This window comes from Myotis brandtii, unplaced genomic scaffold, assembly GCF_000412655.1.
Source record: "Myotis brandtii unplaced genomic scaffold, ASM41265v1 scaffold115, whole genome shotgun sequence".
NCBI lineage: Eukaryota > Metazoa > Chordata > Mammalia > Chiroptera > Vespertilionidae > Myotis > Myotis brandtii.
This window is the reverse complement of record NW_005353967.1, coordinates 20,082,737-20,105,781: the sequence shown is the minus strand read 5'-3', so window position 1 is coordinate 20,105,781 and position 23,045 is coordinate 20,082,737. Positions and strand designations below refer to the sequence as shown.

Below are 23,045 nucleotides of genomic sequence, written 5' to 3'. Positions count from 1 at the left end.
GGACAGTGGTCGGCAAACTGCGGCTCGCGAGCCACATGCGGCTCTTTGGCCCCTTGAAAACCGACTTCTGCGCATGGGCCATGAAGTTTCAATCGCACTGTACGTGCGCGCCCGCACGTGGTATTTTGTGGAAGAGCCACACTCAAGGGGCCAAAGAGCCGCATGTGGCTTGCGAGCTGCAGTTTGCCGACCACTGTTCTAGGGGAATTAGGAGAGCAAAGAGTTGCCTCTGTGGTGCAATTTGGGAATCTTGGTCCACAAGGTACTTGTTTAATTAAGGAATCTGGTCCATAGGAGTACCCTTATAACAACATCCCTGTGTTACCTGAGAGAGGTATCACACTATATCATCCTTTTGCATTCTGAAAGTGAACCAAATGTTACTCTCAGCCAATTGGCGAGGCTCAGAGGGAATGGTCCCTATGAGAGGTCACTTCAGATGAGGGAGTGGGAGTGGAGAGGACAGGCCCAGGGGCCAGCATGACAATGCCAGGCCCCCAAAGGGAGCATGGCATGAATAAGATTCACAGGCTGCTTTTCTTCCTCCCTCTTAGAAGGTGACCAACCCATTGTGACGAACAGATGAGGCTGTGCCCTGACTTTCATGTATCCTGCAGCTGGATAGGGGTGCTAAGGAATTGCTGGGCCTTTTCCGTAGGCATCCAGCATGCCCCAATAATTTTTATAATGTCGAAACTATATAAAAGAAAAAACCCCACACAGGTATATAAATGATCTTAGGGAATATTGAAAATTACAATTTTAAAAGTAGACTTGGGCCAGAGTGGGTGTGAGGTGTTTGGGCCTGTTTTGATCGGTGCTTACAGTCAGGAAAACGGTCTCGTCAAGCTCCTCTGCTTCTCTCACTATGGTCTCCAGGGTGTCCTTGGCAGCATCCATGCTCTGCAGAAAGTGGACCATCTGGTCATGCAGGAACTCCATCTTCTTTTTCTTCACTTCCTCAAAGCTCTGGGCCTTCTCATCATACTGTGCTAAAACCTTCTTCATCATCTCCTCGTTCTGTTCTTCTAGCTTTTTCTCATTTTTACTACAATTTTCCTAAAACAAAACAGAACAAAATTCTGAATGAAATGAGAAGTGCATGTCTTTTTTTCTTTTCTTTTTTTTTTTTTAGAGAAACACCAGCCTTTTAAAGAATTGACCTCAGGCATTCTGATCAGAGAATCACAGATTATGTGCAGTCTAAATATCCAACCCACCAACCCCCCTTTGACATAGTTAGCTCTGCAACAGAATTCACTGTAAGAGCACCCTCAAGAAGGATTTAGTTCATGAAAACACACAGAAAGATATGTGCATGGAAGTCTTCCCCATCAGCATTCCCACATGGTAAAACTTGAAAATGGCATCACAGTGAAGGAAGATTCATGGCCTTCAGGGAATGGCGAGGGTTTTGTGCCACTTTCACCACTCCACTAAAATCATAGTGTGAGGAAGGGGCAGCCAGGATATTGGCTATGATGCTACCTTCACATATGCTCTCCAGGAAGGGGGTGCTTCCCCACAGTAGGAGAAACTTGATTGTCTATCTGAACAAACCCAGATGCTGCGCTGTCCTCATGAGATGGCTGGTGATAAGGTGATCATATAATTTACTGTTTACATGGGACACTTTGGTGGGGGTGGGAACAAAAAATAATTAGCTGTTATTAATTGAGCTATCACTGGAGTTAAGCAGACTTTTCACAAGCAAACTAGGATGCAGAACTGCTCTAGTGATAGAAAAACTGTGCACCAGCCTTCTGCAGGGGCCCCTTGCCACTCCTGATTGACAAGTACGCTTGGGCCACCTTTGTATATGGATGGAGCGTTGCCATGCCTGCCCTTCACTTCAGAGGGAGCCGGGGCCAGCAGCTGGGAGGGCATGAACTCATCAAAGACAATGGTACCATGAGAAACACTCATTTATGAGGGCATGGGACATCGGGCAATGACTTAGAGCATTTCTGCAGAGCTAGCCTAGGGAAAGGCAGGATGGTGGAGCAAATAAGAACTTGGACCTGAATTCAAACCTTGTCTCTTAACATATGACCTTGGGTAATATACTTAACACTAAGTCTCAGTTTTTTATCCATAATAGGGGAATAATAATAACACCTATTTCACATGGTTATTATGAGGATTAAATTGGCTAAGCATGTAAAGCATTTGCCTTATTGCAGTAAGTGCCCAATAAATGTGTATGTGTTTTTAAGGGCTAATCATTTACCTTTGGACAGAAAGTAGTAGTCTCACTGATTACACACAGATGGGAGACTTAATGGAAAAAAATCAACAATGGCAAACAACACATGCACACAAACCCAACTCAGATTCTTTTAGAACAGAATAATGAACTTGTGATGCCATGAACAAACCAGGTAAAAGTTAAAGGGAAATAGGAACTTACCTCAATGGTGTTAAAAAAGGATTCTATCTCACTAACAAAGGCTTCAATCCTTAAGGACTTTTCCTGTAAATTTTCTAGAAATTCTGCTAATTGAACCTGAAGAAAAGAATTAAGATATCCTTAGTATATGACATTTGATTTGTTTTTGTTTTTTGTTTGTTTTTTTTCTTTTTTGTCTCTTATTTTTTTTTTTTGTTTGCTTTGGGTGTGTGTTGTGTTTGTTTGTTTTTTAGTACATGACATTTGAGAACTTCAAGTGGTAAGTTTAATTTCCTTATAAATTTAGTATGTTTACTATAACATGTTCACCAACAAATCAGTTTTTAAATTTTCATGCTGCGTCATCTAAATTGACTATAGATAATTCTGTACAATAATTCTGTGCAATTAGGAAGTTTATGAGTGAGAGCAACACAAAGACAATGTATTTTCTCATAAAAGAGGAAGGACTTCTTGGTAAGTTGGTGAGTTCAAAGAATACTTGTTTTAGTGGGCTTTGGATTTGAATTTCTCCTTAGCAAGGCCTCAATTTGTATATATTGCCTTTCTTCTAATAGCGGGCTTTTTGCTGAATTGACCTAACTTACGTGAGTAGTCTTATCCCATTTGTGCCAATGGCCTCAGGTGAGCCTGGAGCACCTGAGCCTGAGAGGTGATCAGAGTGTCACCAGGCCAGAAGTCTACATATCAAATGATATAAACTATCTACTAAAAATACCTAAAGGTCCTAATGATCCCCAAAGGGTTAAAATACTCAAGGGGTGACTGCCAATTAGAAAATGCACGGGTGATGGGGGAAGATGGTACCTACTTTAGCTGTAGTTATAACCTTAGCTGTAATCTATCCTGCTAAACTTAACAAGTAACACAGAAACACAGAGCTTCATTATCCACAGAATAAATGGAGAAATGACACTGATGGAAGACCCTTCAGGATCTGGCCTCTGCTTCCCTCTCCAGCCCCTGCCTCTTCTCCATAAGCCCCCTATCTCTAGAATGACCTCCCTACCCTTGTTTGCTGGCAATTATTTAACGGTGACCTATCTGAATAATCATATTGAAAACTGCTACCATTAGGAAGTTACTGAGCCCAGCAACATGGATATACAGCCAAGAACATGAACTCTAATGCCAGACAGACCTGGGTACCAATTCTAGTTTTGTCTTCCTTGACCTTGGGCAGATCACTTAAACTATCTGAGCCTATTTCATGATCTGCAAATTGAATTTATCTTGTATATAAAGAACACACTGCCTGGCACAGAATAAGTGCTCAATTCTTCTTATTATTTGCATTTTTAGATCATTCTGGCCGCTGTATGGAAGATGGATCAAAGAGACAAGAGTAGGTATTCCACTTAGAAGGCTATTCAAAGGCAGAAGGAATCTCAAAGACTAAACAGCTTATTTCCAGTAGTATCTCTGGGGAAGTAGAGTATTATAGTCACATACATAACAATATGTATTGTGACTAATTTTTTAACATCATAAGGATATGAGTTGTGATAATTTTTTAACATCAAAAATCTACAGACATAGCTAGGTTTTCCATTTCTAGCATAAATTTGATAAAGAGGAAATATGGAGAAAACTAATTTAAAATGTGTTACTCTATTTTATAAAACTTGCAATAAAATTGCTCAATGTAATGTAAATGTGTATTTTAAAGGATGATATTGTAGGTAACAGAAAATAAACTGTTTTATGCACAAAAGTATATTTTAATTTAAAGTCATTTGACTTTTTTGGATAATGTTAAGACCCTTCAAAGGCAGTGACCCTGTGTTATTTATCCTGGTAGATCCAGAATCTAGAAAAAAACTTGGCACATAGTGTATACATAATAAATGTTTGTCAACTGAACTTAACTAAATGCCCGGGGAAATGTTCTTAAGTTTTCTTTCAGACTGTTATGCCTAAAGATGAATATGAAAATACTGATCATTTTTTTAAATTGAGAAAATATGAAAACAAATTACAGTTATACAGGGGTGGTCAAAAGTAAGTTTACAGTTGTAATACAGATACATAATACAATAATCTACACTAATAAGAGACAAACATGCAAATTGACCGTACCTTCGCTACGCCTTAAGCCACACCCACCAGCTAATCAGAGTGACTATATGCAAATTAACACAACCAAGATGGCGGCCGGCAGCCACAGAGCTGGAGCAAGCAGGAGGCTTGGTTGCCCCAATGATGGAGGAAGCCAAGCCTCCCGCTTGCCACGGTGCCTCTGAGCTCCACTCAAAGCAACAAAGTTTCAATTATAGAAGGTAAATAAACCCCAGATACCTGCTTTCAGCCGGCCATGGCCACGAAGCTGGAGCAAGCAGGAGGCTTCCCTCCCGCCCACCCTGGCTGGCTCTGAGCTCCTCTCAAGGCAACAAAGTTTCAATTATAGAAGGTAAATAAATCCCAGAATAAAAAGAAAAAAAGAAAAAAAGGAGAGGCTGGGAGCTTCTGTCGCCGGGGGGCTTGGCCAGCCTGAAAACAGCCCTCAGCCCCTCACCCAGACTGGCCAGGCACCCCAGTGGGGGCCCCCTACCCTAAAGGGGATGTGGCCAGCTTGCAAACAGCCATCAGCCCCTCACCCAGGCTGGCCAGGCACCCCAGTGGGGACCCCCACCCTGAAGGGGGTGTGACCAGCTGCAAACAGCCATCAGCCCCTCACCCAGGCTGGCCAGGCACCCCAGTGGGGACCCCCACCCTGATCCAGAACACCCTTCAGAGCAACCCAGCCGGGCCCCACCCATGCATCAGGCCTCTATCCTATATAATAAAAGGGTAATATGCAAACTGACCCTAACAGCAGAATGACTGGGAATGACTGGTCACTATGACACACACTGACCACCAGGGGGCAGACGCTCAATGCAGGAGCTGCCCCCTGGTGGTCAGTGCGCTCCCACAGGGACATTCAGATTGACCTCTGGCCAGCACAGCAGTGGTGGTGGGAGCCTCTCCCGCCTCCTCAGCAGTGCTAAGGATGTCCGACTGCAGTTTAGGCCTGCTCCCCGCTGGCAAGTGGACATCCCCGGAGGGCTCCTGGGCTGCCAGAGGGATGTCTGACTGCCAGCTTGGGCCCGATCCCCCAGGGAGCAGGCCTAAGCCAGCAGGTGGACATCCTCTGAGGGGTCCCAGACTGCAAGAGGGCATAGGCCGGGCTGAGGGACCCCCCTGAGTGCACAAATTTTTGTGCACCGGGCCTCTAGTTAATAAATAATAACACAAGAATAAACTTTCACACACAACTTTTCCCCACCCCTGTATGTATTATTATGTACTTAATGATTAATGATTTAAAATCTATTTACCTTTACAGCACTTATAGCTGTATCAAGCGTTGAAACCTCATGGTCTTTGTGGGTACCAAATATCTTGTCAACAGCAGAAATTGGGCTTTTACAAGTATAGCAATACGTGTCAATCTGGGACTTTTTCGCTTCTTTTTGCTCCTTCTCAGTTACTAACTCTGATGATAATTGGTCTTCTGTCCTCTCTCTGCCCAACTCGTTCTGTTCAGAAGACATACTTTGTTCCACCTCACTCACAAATTCATTCCCACTGATGTGTTCAAAGGATTCCTTTCCCTGAGATAACACATCTTCAGGCGTGGATTCTGAATGCAGTTTTTCTGACAAAGTGTCTTGAGTAACTACTTCATAATTCAGAGATTCAGCAAACTCATATTCATCCTGGACAGGGCTACTGCGGAGCCTATCTTCACTTGGCTCAGGTAGGACCATTATTTGAGGTTCTACTTGCAGCGTTTCTTGAACACAAGTTGCACCAGATGTAAATTCTTCCTCTGGGAAGGACACTTGTACTGGGACATTCAGATTGACCTCTGGATTTGCATTTGCTGCTTCGTTACCCTGAGTGCTTGTTTCATCTCTGCTCTCCAGAACATGAGGGGTATCTTCAAATGGAATCGCATAGCTTATCTTCTGGGTAACCACTTTGACTTCCTCAGTGATGGGAGCTTTCCTCTGTGTATCTACATTGTCAAGGGTCTCCACATGGCCTACTGGTTCTCCCTCCCTGTAAGAAGCTTTCTGTTCCTCTTCTAGACTCCTTTCCCCCCAAATAGTTCTAAACCTCGCCCCAATTTCCCTTTCTGCTGCTATTAGTTGGTATGAATCATCCTTACCAACTGATTTTCCTTCCAGACCTTGGTCTTGGTCCTTTTCCATTACAGATGTGTCATGAAGAATGTCATCTTTGAGTATATACTTCTCAAAATATATTCCTGTTCCATCATCAGTGTCAGAATTTTTGCTTGGAAATGATGCCTCAGAATTCACACTGTCACCTTCAGAAGCTGTCTCTCCTTCCTTCTTTTTCTCTCCAACTGCTTCTTCATACAGATCCTTGTATAAAAATGCAAGTGCAGGTGGTTCCTCCAGAAGTTCAGGATTAATGGCTTTAGCTGTGGTAGGAAATATCGGGGTTCGTGACAAAACTCCTTCGTCTGTATCAAATAAGGGCATCCCAGGTGACTTGGAGTCCACATCTCTATTTGTGCTCTTTGAAGCATCTCTGTCAGCTGACTTTTGGATAACCACAGACTTTTGGGTCTCTGAGTGAGATAATTTGCTGTAGTCCTTTTCCAGTCCATAAAAACTTTCATCTAACTTCACCAAGTCATACTCATGTTCTAGGGCACTTTCCTCTGAACTTTCTGGGAAAGAGACAGCTTCTTCTGTAACTTCCTTTGAGAGTTTCACCTCAATATTTAATTTCCCTGGAGCTTTCTGTATTTCAGTGTCTGGGGAGATGTTATAATCAATCAATGTATATTTTTCAAAATAATCCTCTTCACCGGGAACTGTGGGCTGATTAAAGGCTAAATCACCAGTTTCTGAATCTGTGGCTATTTCCTCTTTTGTTTCATGAGTTTCCTTTTGTTTATTTTCTTTCAAAGATGTAACTTTTTTATCAGAATCTAACTTACTCTTTAATGTTTTATGGCAAGCAACTGCCTCACTATCACCAGGGAAGGGCAGAGTTTTAAGTGAGGCCTTCTCTTCCAAATATTCTAACTTATCTTGCATTTGTTCACTTTCTTCCTGATCAACCGAAGATATAAATGCCGGAGCATGGATATTCAATATCTCACAGCCTTCAGAAATGATACTGAAGGCACTCTTTTGATCTTCTGAAAGTCCAGCTGGCTTACTAGTCGTTGTATATTCTTCTTCAGGCTCTCTGGATATTTTATTGGCATTGGTTGTTGATGCATTTCTTATAAATTCAGCATAGTTGCTGCTTGCTGGAGAGTGTGGTTCATTTACATGGGCAGCTCCTACAGCCCCCAAGTGGTGCTTTGAAACAAGTACAGATTGTTTAGACATTTCAGATGTTTGTACTTTAGATGTTTGAATAGTATGGACCGTATGCCTATCTGGAGTCAATTCTTGTTTCTTCTCTGTACTAATTTCTTGATTCTTTACGGTACTAATTTCTGGAGAAGCCTCTGAAACAAGTGTTTGTGGTTTCACAGATGACAACAAAGATGGCGGTGTTTCTAAGCTCTTTGATTCTTTAGAGGGAGATCCTTGTTTTATATTATCTTTTGTAATATCTACTGAACCACCTTTTGACAGCTCTGACACTGTGACCTGTCCCTTTTTTTCATTGTGACTTGCCATATCCCTGCTTGATTTCTCCAATACCAAATTTCCTTCCTTAGGAAAGGAGTGGCCATCTAGTTCGTCGCGATAAGGAAGATCCACTGGAGGGAAAGTCTTGGTTTTCTCCACCAACACTTTACTTTCTTCTAATAGAGATGGCTGGGTTCCTACTACCTTTGTTTCCCTGATTTCTGGGTGAGTCTCTGAGATCATGGTTTCTGATTTTTCAATAGTTAATGTAGTTTTGACTAATGAAAATGGTTGAGTTTCACCCAAAGAACGACTTAAAGAGTCATCTGATTTTTCAGGCATAGTCCTGGCTATATTCACAGAATAAGGCTGAATCTCCTGCTGCTTCTTTCCTTCTGAAAATGCTTGTAGCTGCTTTTCTTTTTCTTTTCCTTTCTCCTCCTCAATAATTTTGTGTCTTTCTTTGTAGTCTTCATTTTGACAGACTTGCTGCAGCACAGCAGCAGCTTTTGATTCTTCCAATTTAATATGGGGAGATCCATGTGTAATTGGTGTCTCTTCTATTTCATTATTATATCTTAACTCTAATGGGGTCACAGTTTCTTGTTTTTCTGCCAGCACCTTCTTTTCTGCCAAGGGATATGATCTGATTTCCAAGTTATCTTTCTCCTCAGCTGGGCTAACAGACCTGAGTTTCACTTCCTCTTCAGAAATTTTCAGGGAAGTAGGTTTTGGCATTTCTTTCGTTAGTCTGTCCTCACCAAGATTAATTAAACTGCCTTTAGAGTTTTCTGGCAAAATTATTAACTCTGGCTTCTCTGATTCCCTCGTATTTTCACTTGTGAAGCTAGATGAAATTGATTTTGGCTGTTGTGTCACCTTATCCACTGCATCAGATGAAAAGAGTGAGTTTTCTTTTTGATCACTTCTTGGCTCTTCCTTAAGAATAGAAATATTCCATTTAGATGGAGAAGAGATTTCTGGCTTCTGGGCTCTTTTATTATCAGAGACATTTTTGGCTTCTTCCATAATAGATTTCTCACCCATCGGAGAATAAGATTGAATTCCAAAATATTCCTCACTATCAACAGAAGTAACTACTGAGTTTAGGTCCATTTCTTTCTTCCCATGATCTTCACTGGACACCTCAAAGTTGGATTCTGGCTGCTGTAAAACTTCTCCATTTGATGAAAGAGTAGGCTTTTCTTTAAAGTCTTGACCTTCCTCAGATTTAACTAAAGTACCTCTGGATTCTTCAGCAGTTATGAGTTTTGCCTCTGGTAGCAGTTGATCAGCTGGTTTCTCAGTTGCATTCAAGTCAGCGGGAGCTGTTCCTTTAGGCTCTATCACAGTCGCTGCTTTTTCTATAGATGGACTTGGTTGAGTTTCTAAATCTTCTTTTTCAGCAACTTTATTATCTGGAGTGCTTGATCTAAAAAACAAATTGGACATCCATGATGTGAAAGATGAAATTCCTTTCTTTTTCTTTTCTTCAGAATGGCCTGGTTTAACTGCCTTTGGCTGCTCAGGCAGCTTTTGTGTCACCTCAGGTGATTCTGGGGGCTGAGGTTCTTTATTTTCTAGGATTGAGGTTTTTATTTGTGTGGATATTTTCATTCCAGATGTTGGTTTCCCTCTCTCATTAGCATCATCTACAACTTTTGACTGATCCATTTTTGATTCTTCCAATTGCTTCTCTCCAGGTAAAGGAGATACACTCCTGAGTGCTTCTTTTTTATAGCCCACCACAGGTTCTGCATCTTCTGCCAGGAAAGGAGCTGCTTTGGCACGAGAGGGAATTGTTTCTGACTTGACCTGTTCCATGGATGGACCAGACACTGGTTTCTGGAGGATTCTTTCAGAAGGCAGTTTGACTTCTTCCTGGCTGTCTTTGCAAGGTCTAGAAAACTCTGTGTTTGCTTTTTCCAACACTGAACTTTCACTCCTCGTGAAAGAAAAGACCTGCTTCCCCTCTGCTTCGTTTCTCTCCACATTTCCAGCTGGAAAGAAAGATTTTGTTTGGGGGACCAGCTTTATTTCTTCAGAAGATGTTTTAGTTGATAAGATCTCTACATTACCACTGGGGATATCATGAGTAGTTACTGGTTCTTGTAATGATAAGTGAGGTTCTTCAGCAGAATGTGGCAGAATCTGCTTTCCAGTTTCATATGCACGGTCTTTACTCGACAAAGCAGCCTTGGGCTGCCCCGTCTCCAGATCAGTGCTGCCAGAGGAACCCAGTTGCACAGATCCCAGTACTCTTTCTTCACGATGACTTGCCAGATCTCTTTCTGGCTTTTCCAGAATCAAGTTTTCGTCCTCTGGAGAAATAAGGGCCTCTCTCATTTGTGTTTCTTTAACATCTGCACACTCGGTTGTCAAGAATGATTTTGATTCTTCCAAAGGCAAATTCTCTTTCATAACTGCAAGCTGTTTAATACCCAAATCTTGTTTAGCCACAAAAGATGTGCTTACATCAGGTACTTTAACAGCCTGATCTGACTGAAGTGTGTTTTCAGGCTTCTCTTGTTCCATAAGGCGGTCAGAAGAAACCATCTTTGATGGTTTCGTTACACTCTGGGGTACAGGGAATGAATGTGTTTGGTCTGTTTCTTCTTTTAGTGTAGTTACAGCATCTCCTGTCACTTGTGCCTTCAAATTTCCTGTTGGCAGTAATGAGCTTATTTCTTGTTTTTCCCCCTTTTTAAAGTCAACTGAATGGCTCAACTCTTTTGATAATCCTTCTAAAGTGAAAGTGTATGGCTGAAGTTCTTCAGGGTTGTCTCCTTCAACCAAAGAGGTAAATGCTTCTTTTGACCCTAAGCTGACTACGTTAGGAGAGACAGACTTAATTTCTTGGTTTGGAGGTTTCTCCTTAAGGTATGATGAAACCTCTGAAATTTCAGGCACTGTGGTTGACACATGAAGTTCCCTGTCTTCTTCTTCTCCTCTGCTCCTAAGCTCAGCAAGGCCCTTTCCTAAGACAGAACCCCCTGTTTCAGTCATGGGCGATTTTATTTGTTTTGAGTCCATAGATCCACTTTGCCTACCTAAACCACCAGCATTTGGTAATTCTGATATTTGGCGTGGCTTGTCTTTCTTCACAGGTTCCAAAGAGAGCTCTGCCAGAGCGAGACCCTGTTTTTCTGACAGAAAATCTCCCTGAGCTGTAGAAGATGTGTCCATTGCCTGTTTGCTCTTATCATCACTGATGGTTGGTAATGTTGGAGCTAAATCTTCTGACACTAAAGTTTCCAACTTGGGAGAAGAACTTGCCATTTTCTCAGTTTTGCCTTTTGGAACTTCATGTTTGGGTGCAGGTGACACATTTTGTGAGAAAGGAAGTTCAGCTTCTTTTTTCTTTATCTCACCACCTAGGTTGACTGAAAGCCCTGACACCTCTGAGGCAGACACAGAATTCTTTTTCTGTGGTAAGGCCAAATGTTCAGAGTCAAGGACTGTAGAAAATGAAAGACCTTGTTTGTTTTCCACTCTTGCATCCTTAGATACATCTGCATGCTGAGAAGACAGTGTTTTGGTTATTGGCAACCCAGGTTTAACTTCTTCAGTTTCTACCTTTGACAAAATAGAATGCTCTGATATAGAGGATATGCTTGGAGGTGAATCCAGTTTAATTTCCTTCTCTGCTTCTGACCAAGTTGGATGTTTGGATGCAACAGTTTCAATATGAGGAGAGCTAGCTTTAATTGCTATCTTTCCTTCGTCTTTAAGGAGTAATTGCTCATCCATAGATGTTACCAATGGTGGCAAACCACTTTCTAATTCACGCTTTCCTACAGTTAAGACTGAATGTTCTATAGGGGTAGTAAGAGGTAACTCTGTTGGGATTTCTTCTTTTGCTAATTTGGTTAAGTTTGAATCATGCTTAGCTAGAGAGGTTGTGGTTATTGAAGAACTGGGTTCAATTTCTTTCTTTCTTTCTTCTGAAAATTCTGGTGCAGATGGTCCATGTTCAACTTCCTTTTCCACTCCTGGTGAAGCTGAACGAGGCACTCTAGGTACACCAATTATTTTGGAATCGTGTTTCACTTCCGTTTTCACTGCTGATAACCTCTCAGGCCCAGATAAAGGTGGTTCTTTTAGAGGTGAATATTGTTTTATTACTTCAGGCTCATTCTCTGACAATATTCTCTGTTCTAGTTCAGATGTCACAGTTGGAGCTAAATTGAATTTGACATCCTTCTTTGGCTCATCTACCAAGTCAGACAGAGTGGAAAATTTCATTCCAGACCCTGGAACATTTGGAGGCTGAGGTTCCATTTCTTGATCCTGTGATACATGTGCTGCAGCTTCTTGAGAATCAGGCAAAATTTCTTCCTTACTTTTAACTTTAAACAAAGCCATCTGTTCATTTGCAGCTTTTGGAGTGAGCAATGCTTTGGTTTCTTGTTCTTTCTTAAGTGCATGGACTGAATCAGGTGAAACTGAATACTGAGATGAAGGTGAAACAGGTTTGGTTTCTTCCTTTACTGTGGGTGATTCTGCAGGTACAGAAACAGGTGTTGCAGCTACTGATGAACTAGTCTTAATTTCTCCCTTCTCTAATTCACTGGTTAAATGCGGTGGAATCAAATCTTCAGACTCAGGTTCTAAAAATGCTTGAGTTACCTTTTTCTGTAATGAAATAAGATATTCAGACACAGATGTTGAAAATGTTTGAGCATCTGCTTCCTCTGCTTTATTTGGCAGACTAAACTCTCCAGATGCAGACATCGGAGGGGAAGGTTCAGCTTGTTGCTTCTGTGATGAACTGAGATGCTCAGGTACTGGTGTAGCAGCTGTTGATTCAATTTCTTCCTCGTCTGCTTCTGAAAAGCAGGAATATCCTGAAGCAGATACCGCAGTTAACAGTGAATCAGGCTCAATTTCATTTTTCTTTGTTTCTGGGATTCTATATGGTGGGACTGAAACTTGTGATGCTGAGTCTGGAGAAAAAAGTTCAGCTTCTTCAGTGTCTTCATCGGACAAAATGGTGTGTTCTGATGGTGATGTTAAACATATTGGAGATTCACACTCCAATTCTCTTCTCTCTGTTTCCTGAGTTGCATAGGGTGGGAATGAGAACTCTGACACAAATGCAGAGTCTGGAGAAAAAGGTTCAACATCTTCTTGCTCTTCTTCAGAATAATTCACGGGTGAAGAGACACCTTTTAGATTTAAAGGGGATCTGTGGACAATTTCTTCCTCCTGTGACTCAGGTGTTGCATGTGGTGGTACTGAAAATTCAGAAGCAGCAGTGGAAGAGGGTGTGTACCGATCCATTCCTACTGTCTCCTCCTCTGATGGAATCACGTGTTCAGATGGGGTGGCTGAAAGTGGTGGGGCTTGGTATTCAGAAGGCATTTCAGTTGTGGATGGGGGGAGAGAGTGTTCAGCCACAGAGGCCACATCTGGGGAATACAGCCCAGTGTCTTCTTTCTCTTCTTCTGACAAAGTTATGTGCTCAGAAACACCTTTTGATTTTAAGAGAGATGCATCATCAATTATTTTCTTTGGAATTTCCTGTGTTACATTTGGTGGAACTATATATTGGGAATTCAATGTTGAATCTGGTGTGAAATGCTCATTTCCTAGTTCCTCTTCCGATAGGACCACATGTTCAGAAGAAGTGGCTGAAAGTGGTGGGGCTTGGTACTCAGAAGTCACCTCAGCTGTGGATGGAGGGAGAGAGTGTTCAGCCACAGTGGTCACATCTGGGGAATACAGGCCAGTGTCTTCCTTCTCTTCTTCTGACAAAATCATGTGCTCAGAAACACCTTTTGACTCTAATGGGAACTTATGGTCAATGTTCTTCAGTGACTCTTTTGTTGCCTGTGATGGAATTGAATATTCAGAAGCAGATGTGGAATCTGGTGTGTAATGCCCACTTTCTGCGGCCTCTTCTCCAGACACTGTTGAAAACAGTGGGGATTGGCATTCAGAAGTCTTCTCAGTTATAGATGGTGAGAGAGAGTGTTCAGATGCAGAGGCCGAATAAGGCTCAAATTCCTCATTCTCCTCCTCTGACAAAACTGCATGTTCAGATGTAGCTTTTACAATGGATTGAGAAACTGGCTCAACTTTTTGCTTCTCTAGTTCATGGTTCATATCCTGTGGGACTGAGTGCTCTGATACGAAAGCAGAATCAGTGGAAACAGACTCATTTTCTTCTATTTCTTCCTCAGACAAAGCAACATGTTCAGGTGTTGATGTTGTCAGTGATGGTAGAATGGGCTCCTCTTCTTTCTGCTCCACTTCAGGGGCCAAGTGGGGTGGCAAGGGTTTCTCAGAAACAGATGGACTTTCTGGGTAATCAAGTTCTATGATCTCTTCCTCCACTAAATGAGAATCTTCAGGTTCAGGGGTAGCAGCTATTGGTACAGAAGTCTCTATTTCTTCTTTCTCTGACACTAAGTGTTCAGAAAGAGAAATGGGTGGCTCAGGCACGTTTTCTTCCTTCTCTCCTTTGACATCGAGCTGAGGAGAGGTCAGTTGTTCAGAGACTGGTTCTGCCCTTTCTAGCGAAGTCAGATCTAATTCTTCTCTCTCTGGGCCAATGTCTTCCTGGATAGATGCTGCCAGACCTGGTGAACCTGTTTCCAGAGAATCCTTCTCTGCCTCCGGTGAAACGGAATGGTCAGTAGAATATACGTCTTCCTTCTTTACCTCATCCATGAAAGGTGGTGAGACTAAAGATTCAGGTTCTGAAGGTACAATTTCTTGTGAATCAGGCTCGAATTCTTCCTTTGCTGTTTCCAGGAATGCAGTTGCAGATGTATCAGGCATAAGAGAGGAAGGCTCCATTTCATGGGGTTTTGCTTCAACACCTGGCTGTTGTGGCACTGACTGGGGAGGGCTGCGCTGTGTTTCCTTTGCTGTGTCATTACTTCTGTAAGAGGAAACTGTGTGCTTGGCGGCAGAAGCGGCCTTCAGGGAAGAATCCGGGTAAATTTTCTTTTGGTCTTCTCGACTAAATAAGGAGGTATGGGACTTTGATCCTTTGGAGAGAGCACCTCTCCAGGGTGAAGTAAGCTCTTTTCCTTTATCATCTTCTATGCTTTGGCCTACTAATTTGCCTGTTTTAGAAACTATATTAGAATCACGATTGCCCATATCTGGCTCTAGGCTAACGGATGCATCTTTCCCCTTCCTATAATGTATTTCTTTAATTACATAACCCTTTGGCAATGTCCCATAAAATTGTAGAGGAATTAATTCTTCTTTAACTGAATTAAACATCTTAATTTTGTATTGTACTGTTCCTATATAGACTGGCCGTAATACTAATGGCTTGTGTTCTTTGTATATTGCCCCAGTAATAGGAGGTGTATTTGAGGTGGTCTTCTTTTTTCTCATTTTATCATAACTGCCACTAGATAACTTCTCATTCTGGGTATTTAGTACCTGGCTTTCCGAAATTAAAGGACTATCTTTTTTGTTTGCTGGAACATCTTGGGTTTCAAAAGAATTTCTTTTTTTGTTGCCTTTCCGACGCAACGATGGTGAGCCATGCTTTGATTTAGATGTTCTTTTCCGGGCCTTTTTAACTTCATCCACAATAAAGGAAACATTCCCTGCAGTAGAATTTATAGTTGACCCTTCCAGACTACATACACCAGACGTCTGACTTTCTTCCGAAGCCCAAGGAGTGGAAGACCTACTTGAATTTGTTTCCCAGGTTATTCCACTATCTTCCCGTTGAACTGTCACCATGGAAAAGGAGGGGTCAGATATAATACACTTCTCCTTGGTCTTGCCCTCTTCATCCTGGTCTGATAATCTACAGTAAAAAATAATAATATTAATAATCACATATATTATAATAAAAACATTATATTAATTACTTATAATAAGTAAATATCATACATTTACCAGCTAAAGTATTAATGTGAAATTAAAATATAGAGATAAATTTACCGCCCATATCAAAAATAGAGAAGTATACAAAATAAAGTTCAAAAATTGTCAAATATAACACATCCTAGACTGAAATGGATCAATATCCTCAAACTAAAAAAAAAAAAAAAAAACCAAGCCTGAATATTTTATATATATGTATAAATGTATGTAAAAAGCAATGCAAACAATTATTGGGCTTCGTCTTCTGGACAAGAATGCCAAGTTAGTCTTTCTTCATAGAAAGCAATTACAATTTGAGGAAGCCTGACTGGTGTGGCTCAGTGGTTGAGCATCAACCTATGAACCAGGAGGTCACAGTTCGATTCCAGGTCAGGGCACATGCCCGGATTGTGGGCTCAATCCCCAGTAGGTGTGTGCAGCAGGCAGCCAATCAATGATCCTCTCATCATTGATGTTTCTGTCCCTCTCTCCCTCTTCCTTCCTCTCTGAAATCAATAAAAATATATATATTTTTTAAAAAACTAAAGTTAAATTCATCACCTCCCTTATCAGAATTACCCTCCCCACCTCACCCTTTCATGCTCACCTAGTCACTCAGGCTTCCTCTCTAGTCACCTGGACCTTCATAATGGCTCTTGCATCTGTGCCCTCTCTGTTACTAAGCCACCCTGACCTAGTGTTGTTATTTTTTTAACCATATCACCTCTAGATTTTTACATTACATTCCTAACTGTTCAGCTAGTATTATATGTACCTCTTATCTGCCCCCATCCTCAACTCATCTTGCCCATCTTCTACCAGCTTTACTAAAAATTTTCATCATGTCACTCCCTGCTCAAAAATCTCAGCAAATTCCTTCTACCTGTGGGGGAAAACAAAGTTCAAAATCCTTAGTTCTCTGATTCCTAGCTCATTTTATTTCCAAGTACCCACCTCCACCCTACCCCTACGTAATACATTTCTGTTTTAACTCTAAAATTTGCTGTTCAGTAAATATATCATGGGAACGCTGAGTCAGGGCCATAAAGTGAAAACCCATCACAGAAAAAGAGAATATGTGTCTCCAAATTGAAATTTTTAAAGAGAAAATGACTAGCCATCAAAGAGGAGCTACCAAAATAATAGTTTCCCTTATTTCACCAACATCTTTGTTTTGAACTGGTACTCTCATTTTTTTACTTAAAAGACAAACAAAAACACTACATTTATAAAGAAGTAAAAGGTCCTCAAACTAGTTTGTTCTGAAAGATAAAATTTTAAACTATTACCTTTTGTTTCTATTAGGCTCAAGATACGTATTCTAGGAACTGGTTATACCTACCTGTGGCTAACAGCTAAAGTGACATTAAAGTTCCTTATAGGAATATAATTAGGAACAATAGCTTAGATTTTCATGTTGCTTTATGCTACTCTCCAACAATCTCAGTACACTAACCAGAAGTGTAACAAACAAAACAAGGTCATGGGTAGAATTTTTCCCAACTAAATCTGTTAAAGTGCTTTATATATCAACTAGAGGCCCGGTGCATGAAATTTGTGAATGGAGAAGGGGGGGGTTCCCTCAGCCCAGCCTGCACCCTCTCCAATTGGGGACCCCTTGGGGGATGTCCAACTGCCGGTTTAGGCCCGTTCCTGTGGGATCAGGCCTCCCACAGCACCCAGATTTGGTTCTGATTGGTCGGTTTCAATGCCAGTCAGCATCAAAAGCTCTGCCTGCTAGGCAGCCTTTGGTTCCCCACAGCACCCAGATTTGGTTCTGATTGGTCGGTTTCAATGCCAGTCAGCATCAAAAGCTCTGCCTGCTAGGCAGCCTTTGGTTCCCCACAGCACCCAGATTTGGTTCTGATTGGTCGGTTTCAATGCCAGTCAGCATCAAAAGCTCTGCCTGCTAGGCAGCCTTTGGTTCCCCACAGCACCCAGATTTGGTTCTGATTGGTCGGTTTCAATGCCAGTCAGCATCAAAAGCTCTGCCTGCTAGGCAGCCTTTGGTTCCCCACAGCACCCAGATTTGGTTCTGATTGGTCGGTTTCAATGCCAGTCAGCGTCAAAAGCTCCACCTCCTAGGCAGCCATTGGCTCCCCATAGCATCCAGATTTGGTTCTGATTGGTTGGTTGCTATGCCAGTCAGCATCAGAAGCTCCGCCTCCTAGGCAGCCATTGGCTCTCCACAGCACCCACATTTGGTTCTGATTGGTCGGTTCCTATGCCAGTCAGCATCTCGGGCCTATCTCCAGGCCTGATCAGAGAGGTGGGGCTGAACAGCAGTCCCCTTTGAGGCAGGGAGAGAAAGAAAGGCCTGGCTGCTGGAAAAGCCCAGAAAGAAAGAGAGAGAGAAAGAGAGAGGCAAGTACTGATCAACAGCTGCCCTTGAGGCTGCGGATCAGCCCCTGCCTCTCTCTCTGGGTCTCAGTCCCCTGGGCAGACAGTGCTGGATTGCCAGGCTGCAGTGGGGCAGTCAGTGCTGGGTCGCCACGGCAACCCAGCGCTGACTGAAGGACTTCCGGGTTGGTCAGCCTTCGGTCGTGATCTGTCGTTACAACCCTGAGCTTTTATATATTAGGATTAGAGGCCCAATTCATGAAATTCATGCAAGGGCCTTGGCTCCGGTCCCTGCCCACCGCCGGGGGGCCTCTGCTGCCTCTGCCGCCCACTGCGGCTTTGTACGGAAGGAAGGACATCTGGAAGGACGTCCAGTCTAATTAGTATATTACGCTTTTATTATTATAGATTGTTAAAACACAGCAATAAAGTCACTTATGATCCTGCTTATATTGCAAACTTTGAAAACATGTTTTTAATATATAAAACACCAAGCAAACTTGTGATCTTATAATACAAATTGTTACTATTTTATGAGGGCCTTAAAAAAAGAAGCAAGAATTCTTAAAAGCATAATCATTAATTAATATTTCACCAAGAATTAATTGAATCCTTATGTCTTTAGCAGAAAATTAATTATATGCATTGTTGAGCAAAGTAATGCAAAGTAGCTTAGATTAAACAGTGCTTATAAACCATTAGGGAATTAAGAAAAAATATCCATGTAACTATGAATGAAAAAGTGCTTGTTTTGTAGATATACTAAAGACCACAGAAATTCATTGTGGATCAGAAGAATAAGTATCTTATTTTCAGAATGACCAGCCTGGAAGTTAGGGCTCTCTACTATTTGGAACCTAGTTATCTTTCTAGTTTTACTTTCCATTCTTCCCCTTCGTAACCAGACCAATTTTTAAAGTGCAATACCCATGGTCATAAACCATGTGCTCCAGCCAAACATCGGCCTTCTCCCTCGTGTCTTTTCTTACATCCTTCTCTTCACTTGGAATGAATCACCTCTATATATCCTAACTTTACACTCTTCAGAGACTAGCTCACATATCAGCTTCCCCATGTAGCCATCACTGATGCTGTAAGCCAAAAGTAATTGTCTTCCCCTAAATTTCTGGAATCTCAATGTGAACTCTTCCTAAGGCATTTACACCCTACATGAGAGTTATTTTTACATATATCATAGCTACACTACAAGGCCATAAACTACCTGTGAACAGGGATCATGTGGTTTAGCGGTTCTTTTAAGGGTTCTCCTCTTATGAAGTCTTTCCAATACATTCACCTTCGTTTTCAGAGGAACAACTCTTTTACTTTTGTACATATATTTCATCAGCTTCAGTAATATTTAAATAAATCATGTAATAATAACTAGCACAACTAGTATAAAATGGTATGAAAATAATCACAACTGGCCCTTAGTAAACATGCAACTCAAAATAATGGGTATTATTAGACAGCAGCCTTCTATCAGGAGTGGTTAGTTTGCTTTGGGCATCAGTCTATTTTACAGAGAAAATGGGGAGTTTGGGCTATTCCTGTCAATTAGGTTTAGTGGAAAGTAGTTAAGAGCTTATGTTACTCTTTCTGTACATTTCTAATTTCCATTCATTAGTGCTCACAGGCATGGAATTTTTGTTTCAGAAGAAGTTCAAAACTGCAAGACTTTTTCAATCATCATTGGCTTTCAACTGATTTCAAATTGAAGCTAAAGTCAAGATTCATTCACTGAACAAGTATTTATTGAACTCTATGTACTAGGCAGTATGCTAGGCAGGATTTTTTTTTTTTTAGCAAGATAACCATGTGGTACAAATTTTCTAAAAGATCTTACAATTAATTTCAAATTAACCATTTTGATCTGAGCTACAGATTTGTGATAGAACTATAAATTACCTTTCTCTTATTTTATTCACTGGAAATCTAGGATGTGTTTGCAGGTTGCCACTAGAGGCAGCTCCACAGTAATCAGGTCCTTGTCTAAGCCCTCACCTGTACAAGAGCATCGCCAGACACAACCAAAGTTCTCCCAGACTAGCTTGAGAACACTCAGTTGTATGTGAACATTTTCCTGCTTCTTTTATACAAGGGTGCAGTATAAAGATTCATATCTTTTTAGCTTTTTAAAAGGAGTTTTATCTATAAAATCTCAAAATACATGATAGCAATTTATTTAAAATTATTACTTGAGACACTAATTTCTCATTCCGTTGTTTCTTTTCATGTGGAAGAACATCTATTATAACACTCCTTTCTGGCTTAGCTTCCCTCTATCACTCTTCCCCATTTTACTCTGTTCCTGGTGCTATAAAGTATACAAGACAGGTCCTCATATGAAGAGGTCTTCAGAGCCTGTGACTTGGGATATAAATTTGGCTATTTCAGCTCTGGCCAGTGTGGCTCAGTTGGTTGGAGCATCGTCCCATACATCAAAAGGTGGCAGGTTCCATTCCCTGTTAGGGCACATACTGGACAGGAGGCAACTGAACCGATGTTTCTCTCTCATCTCTCTCTCTTCCTCTCTTTAAAATCAATTAAAAACATATCCTCTGGTGAGGATTAAAAAAAAATCTGGCTATTTCTGAAATTTGGTATTAGAAAGCACTTTGTTGTTTTTGTACCTAAGCCACATTCTCTGATATCATTCGCTTTATCAGAAATAAAGTTGACATTTTGATCTGTATCTGCCATTCCTTTGATTTATCTATCAATTGCTTCTGAACTTAGGGAGGAAAAAGAGGGTGCTGTGTAGCAATTCTACTTGCCATTTTACAAAATAAATAAATGATCACATATACTGCAGCTGGTAGAGCCTAAAGGACATCACCTGACAGCAAGAACAGATATGATAGCTGACTTACATGCTTGCTAGTATCCACCATAAAGTGATATGTGGACCAATCAGACCAAGAGGAATTCACCTGTCAGAACTCAGCAATGCCCTGATCACATTAGTCTCCTTCACAAGCACACAGGCAAGTGCACACCTTTGTTTGCACAAGCTTTCAGAACTCCAGAACCATAGTGGTTGACACGATGCTTTATAAGCAACACAGACCAATTTTAAAGCAATGCCCATGGTCAGTGATATTATATCCATAGCAAAAACATCTATAAGCTGTAAAGAATAAGTGTTGACTATTTGAGTCAGATTTGCAAAAAAGAAAAAAGTTGATATTCTTAAATGCCTCAGGTTACTTTAGCCTAGGGCAGTGGTCGGCAAACTGCGGCTTGCGAGCCACATGCGGCTCTTTGGCTCCTTGAGTGTGGCTCTTCCACAAAATACCAGCTCTTCCACAAAATACCGACTTCTGTGCATGGGCCACGAAGTTTCAATCACACTGTACGTGCGCGCCCACACATGGTATTTTGTGGAAGAGCCACACTCAAGGGGCCAAAGAGCCGCATGTGGCTCGCGAGCCGTGGTTTGCCGACCACGGGCCTAGGGCAATGCTAGGTCTAAGGTTGCTTCTGCTGTCATCTGCTAACAGGAGGAAGGAGACCTAGATTCTAGTGCTTGCTCTGTCATTCACCCAGGATCTGGTTTTCAGCATGGAAATAAAACAGTCTCCCATGTTGCTTAAATTCTACTAGAGGGAAGACAGAAAAAAAAACAAAGCAAATGAACAAATGTTAGGTGGCGGTAAGTACTATGAAGAAAATAAAACAGAGTAAGTGGGATAGAGGGCGATGGTTATGAGTTGGGGTGCTATATTATGTAGGGCGGTCAAGGAAGATCTCTCAATTAAAGAGATTGTGAGCAGAGATCTGAAAGAAGTGAGGGAGTAAGCAGGCAAATATTAAGAGAAAGAGCAGAGCAAACAACAGTATTAAAATCGCTGAGATGAGACTGCTTGGCAAACACAAACAGCAAAGATGAGACAGTGCTAGAGTAGAGGGAGGGAAAGAGAAAGATGAGAAGGGTAGCTGGGAGCCAGTTCACCTGGACTGATGGGCCATCGGGAGGGTTTGGATTTTACTCTGAATGAGATAAAGAGCCATTGGACAGTCAGCCCTGCCATCTTCTAGAACAGTGATGGCAAACCTATGACACGTGTGTCAGAGGTGACACACACACTCATTTTTTTGGTTGATTTTTCTTTGTTAAATGGCATTTAAATATATAAAATAAATATCAAAAATATAAGTCTTTGTTTTACTATGGTTGCAAATATCAAAAAATTTCTATATGTGACACGGCACCAGAGTTAAGTTAGGGTTTTTCAGAATGCTGACACGCCGAGCTCAAAAGGTTCGCCATCACTGCTCTAGAAGCTCAGAAATGGGCAGCTACTCAGACTCAGCTGATTGGGACCCATCTACCCCACAGCCCTACCCCAGTTAGCAATTTGAATCTTAAGCAGAAATGACTGGGAGGCTGAAAATCCACGGCACTCAGGCCGGATCAGTCCTTCTTGTTCCCTGGGCCCCACAGCACTCCCCTGGTTCCTGTTCAGCTCCCCAGTCTGCCATTCTTTCTGTGAGCTCTTTAAAATTCTTCTAATAGATTCCATTTTCTGTCTGCTATACAGAGAGTTGTTTCTTTGCTCTCTGTTAGAGACGGCTAGCTATCACCAAGCTTACTTCTCTCCTTTCTGGGCTTACATTACCCAGCCTCATATGCACATTTACAGAGAGGGAAATTTTTAAACTTCGAGTGCATTGGGGCAGGCTGTGGGAACACGTGAGAGGAGGGGTCTGGAATATAATGACAGAGTATAAAAGGCTGATGTAAGGTTTTGCAAGATAAAAATGAGTTTTCCAGGAAGACCAGGTGTTTTGGGGGTAATTCAGTCAAAAGGAACAATATGTGCAAAAGGAGGGAAGTGTGAAAT

General features: G+C 41.6%; 1 protein-coding gene across 1 annotated transcript in view; it reads right to left on the bottom strand.

Moving 5' to 3' along the window:
• The window catches only part of CMYA5 (cardiomyopathy associated 5), a 63,132-nt gene extending 46,474 nt beyond the window's left edge, over window positions 1-16,658 (bottom strand). The window contains exons 1-4 of the mRNA XM_005858165.2: window positions 16,634-16,658; window positions 5,731-15,799; window positions 2,411-2,506; window positions 826-1,059 (exon numbers count right to left, since the gene is read on the bottom strand). Coding sequence (XP_005858227.1) covers window positions 826-1,059; window positions 2,411-2,506; window positions 5,731-15,799; window positions 16,634-16,650 — 10,416 coding nt within the window. The 5' untranslated portion in view covers window positions 16,651-16,658. The remainder of the gene's footprint in view (window positions 1-825; window positions 1,060-2,410; window positions 2,507-5,730; window positions 15,800-16,633) is intronic.
• Window positions 16,659-23,045: the final 6,387 nt, after the last annotated feature.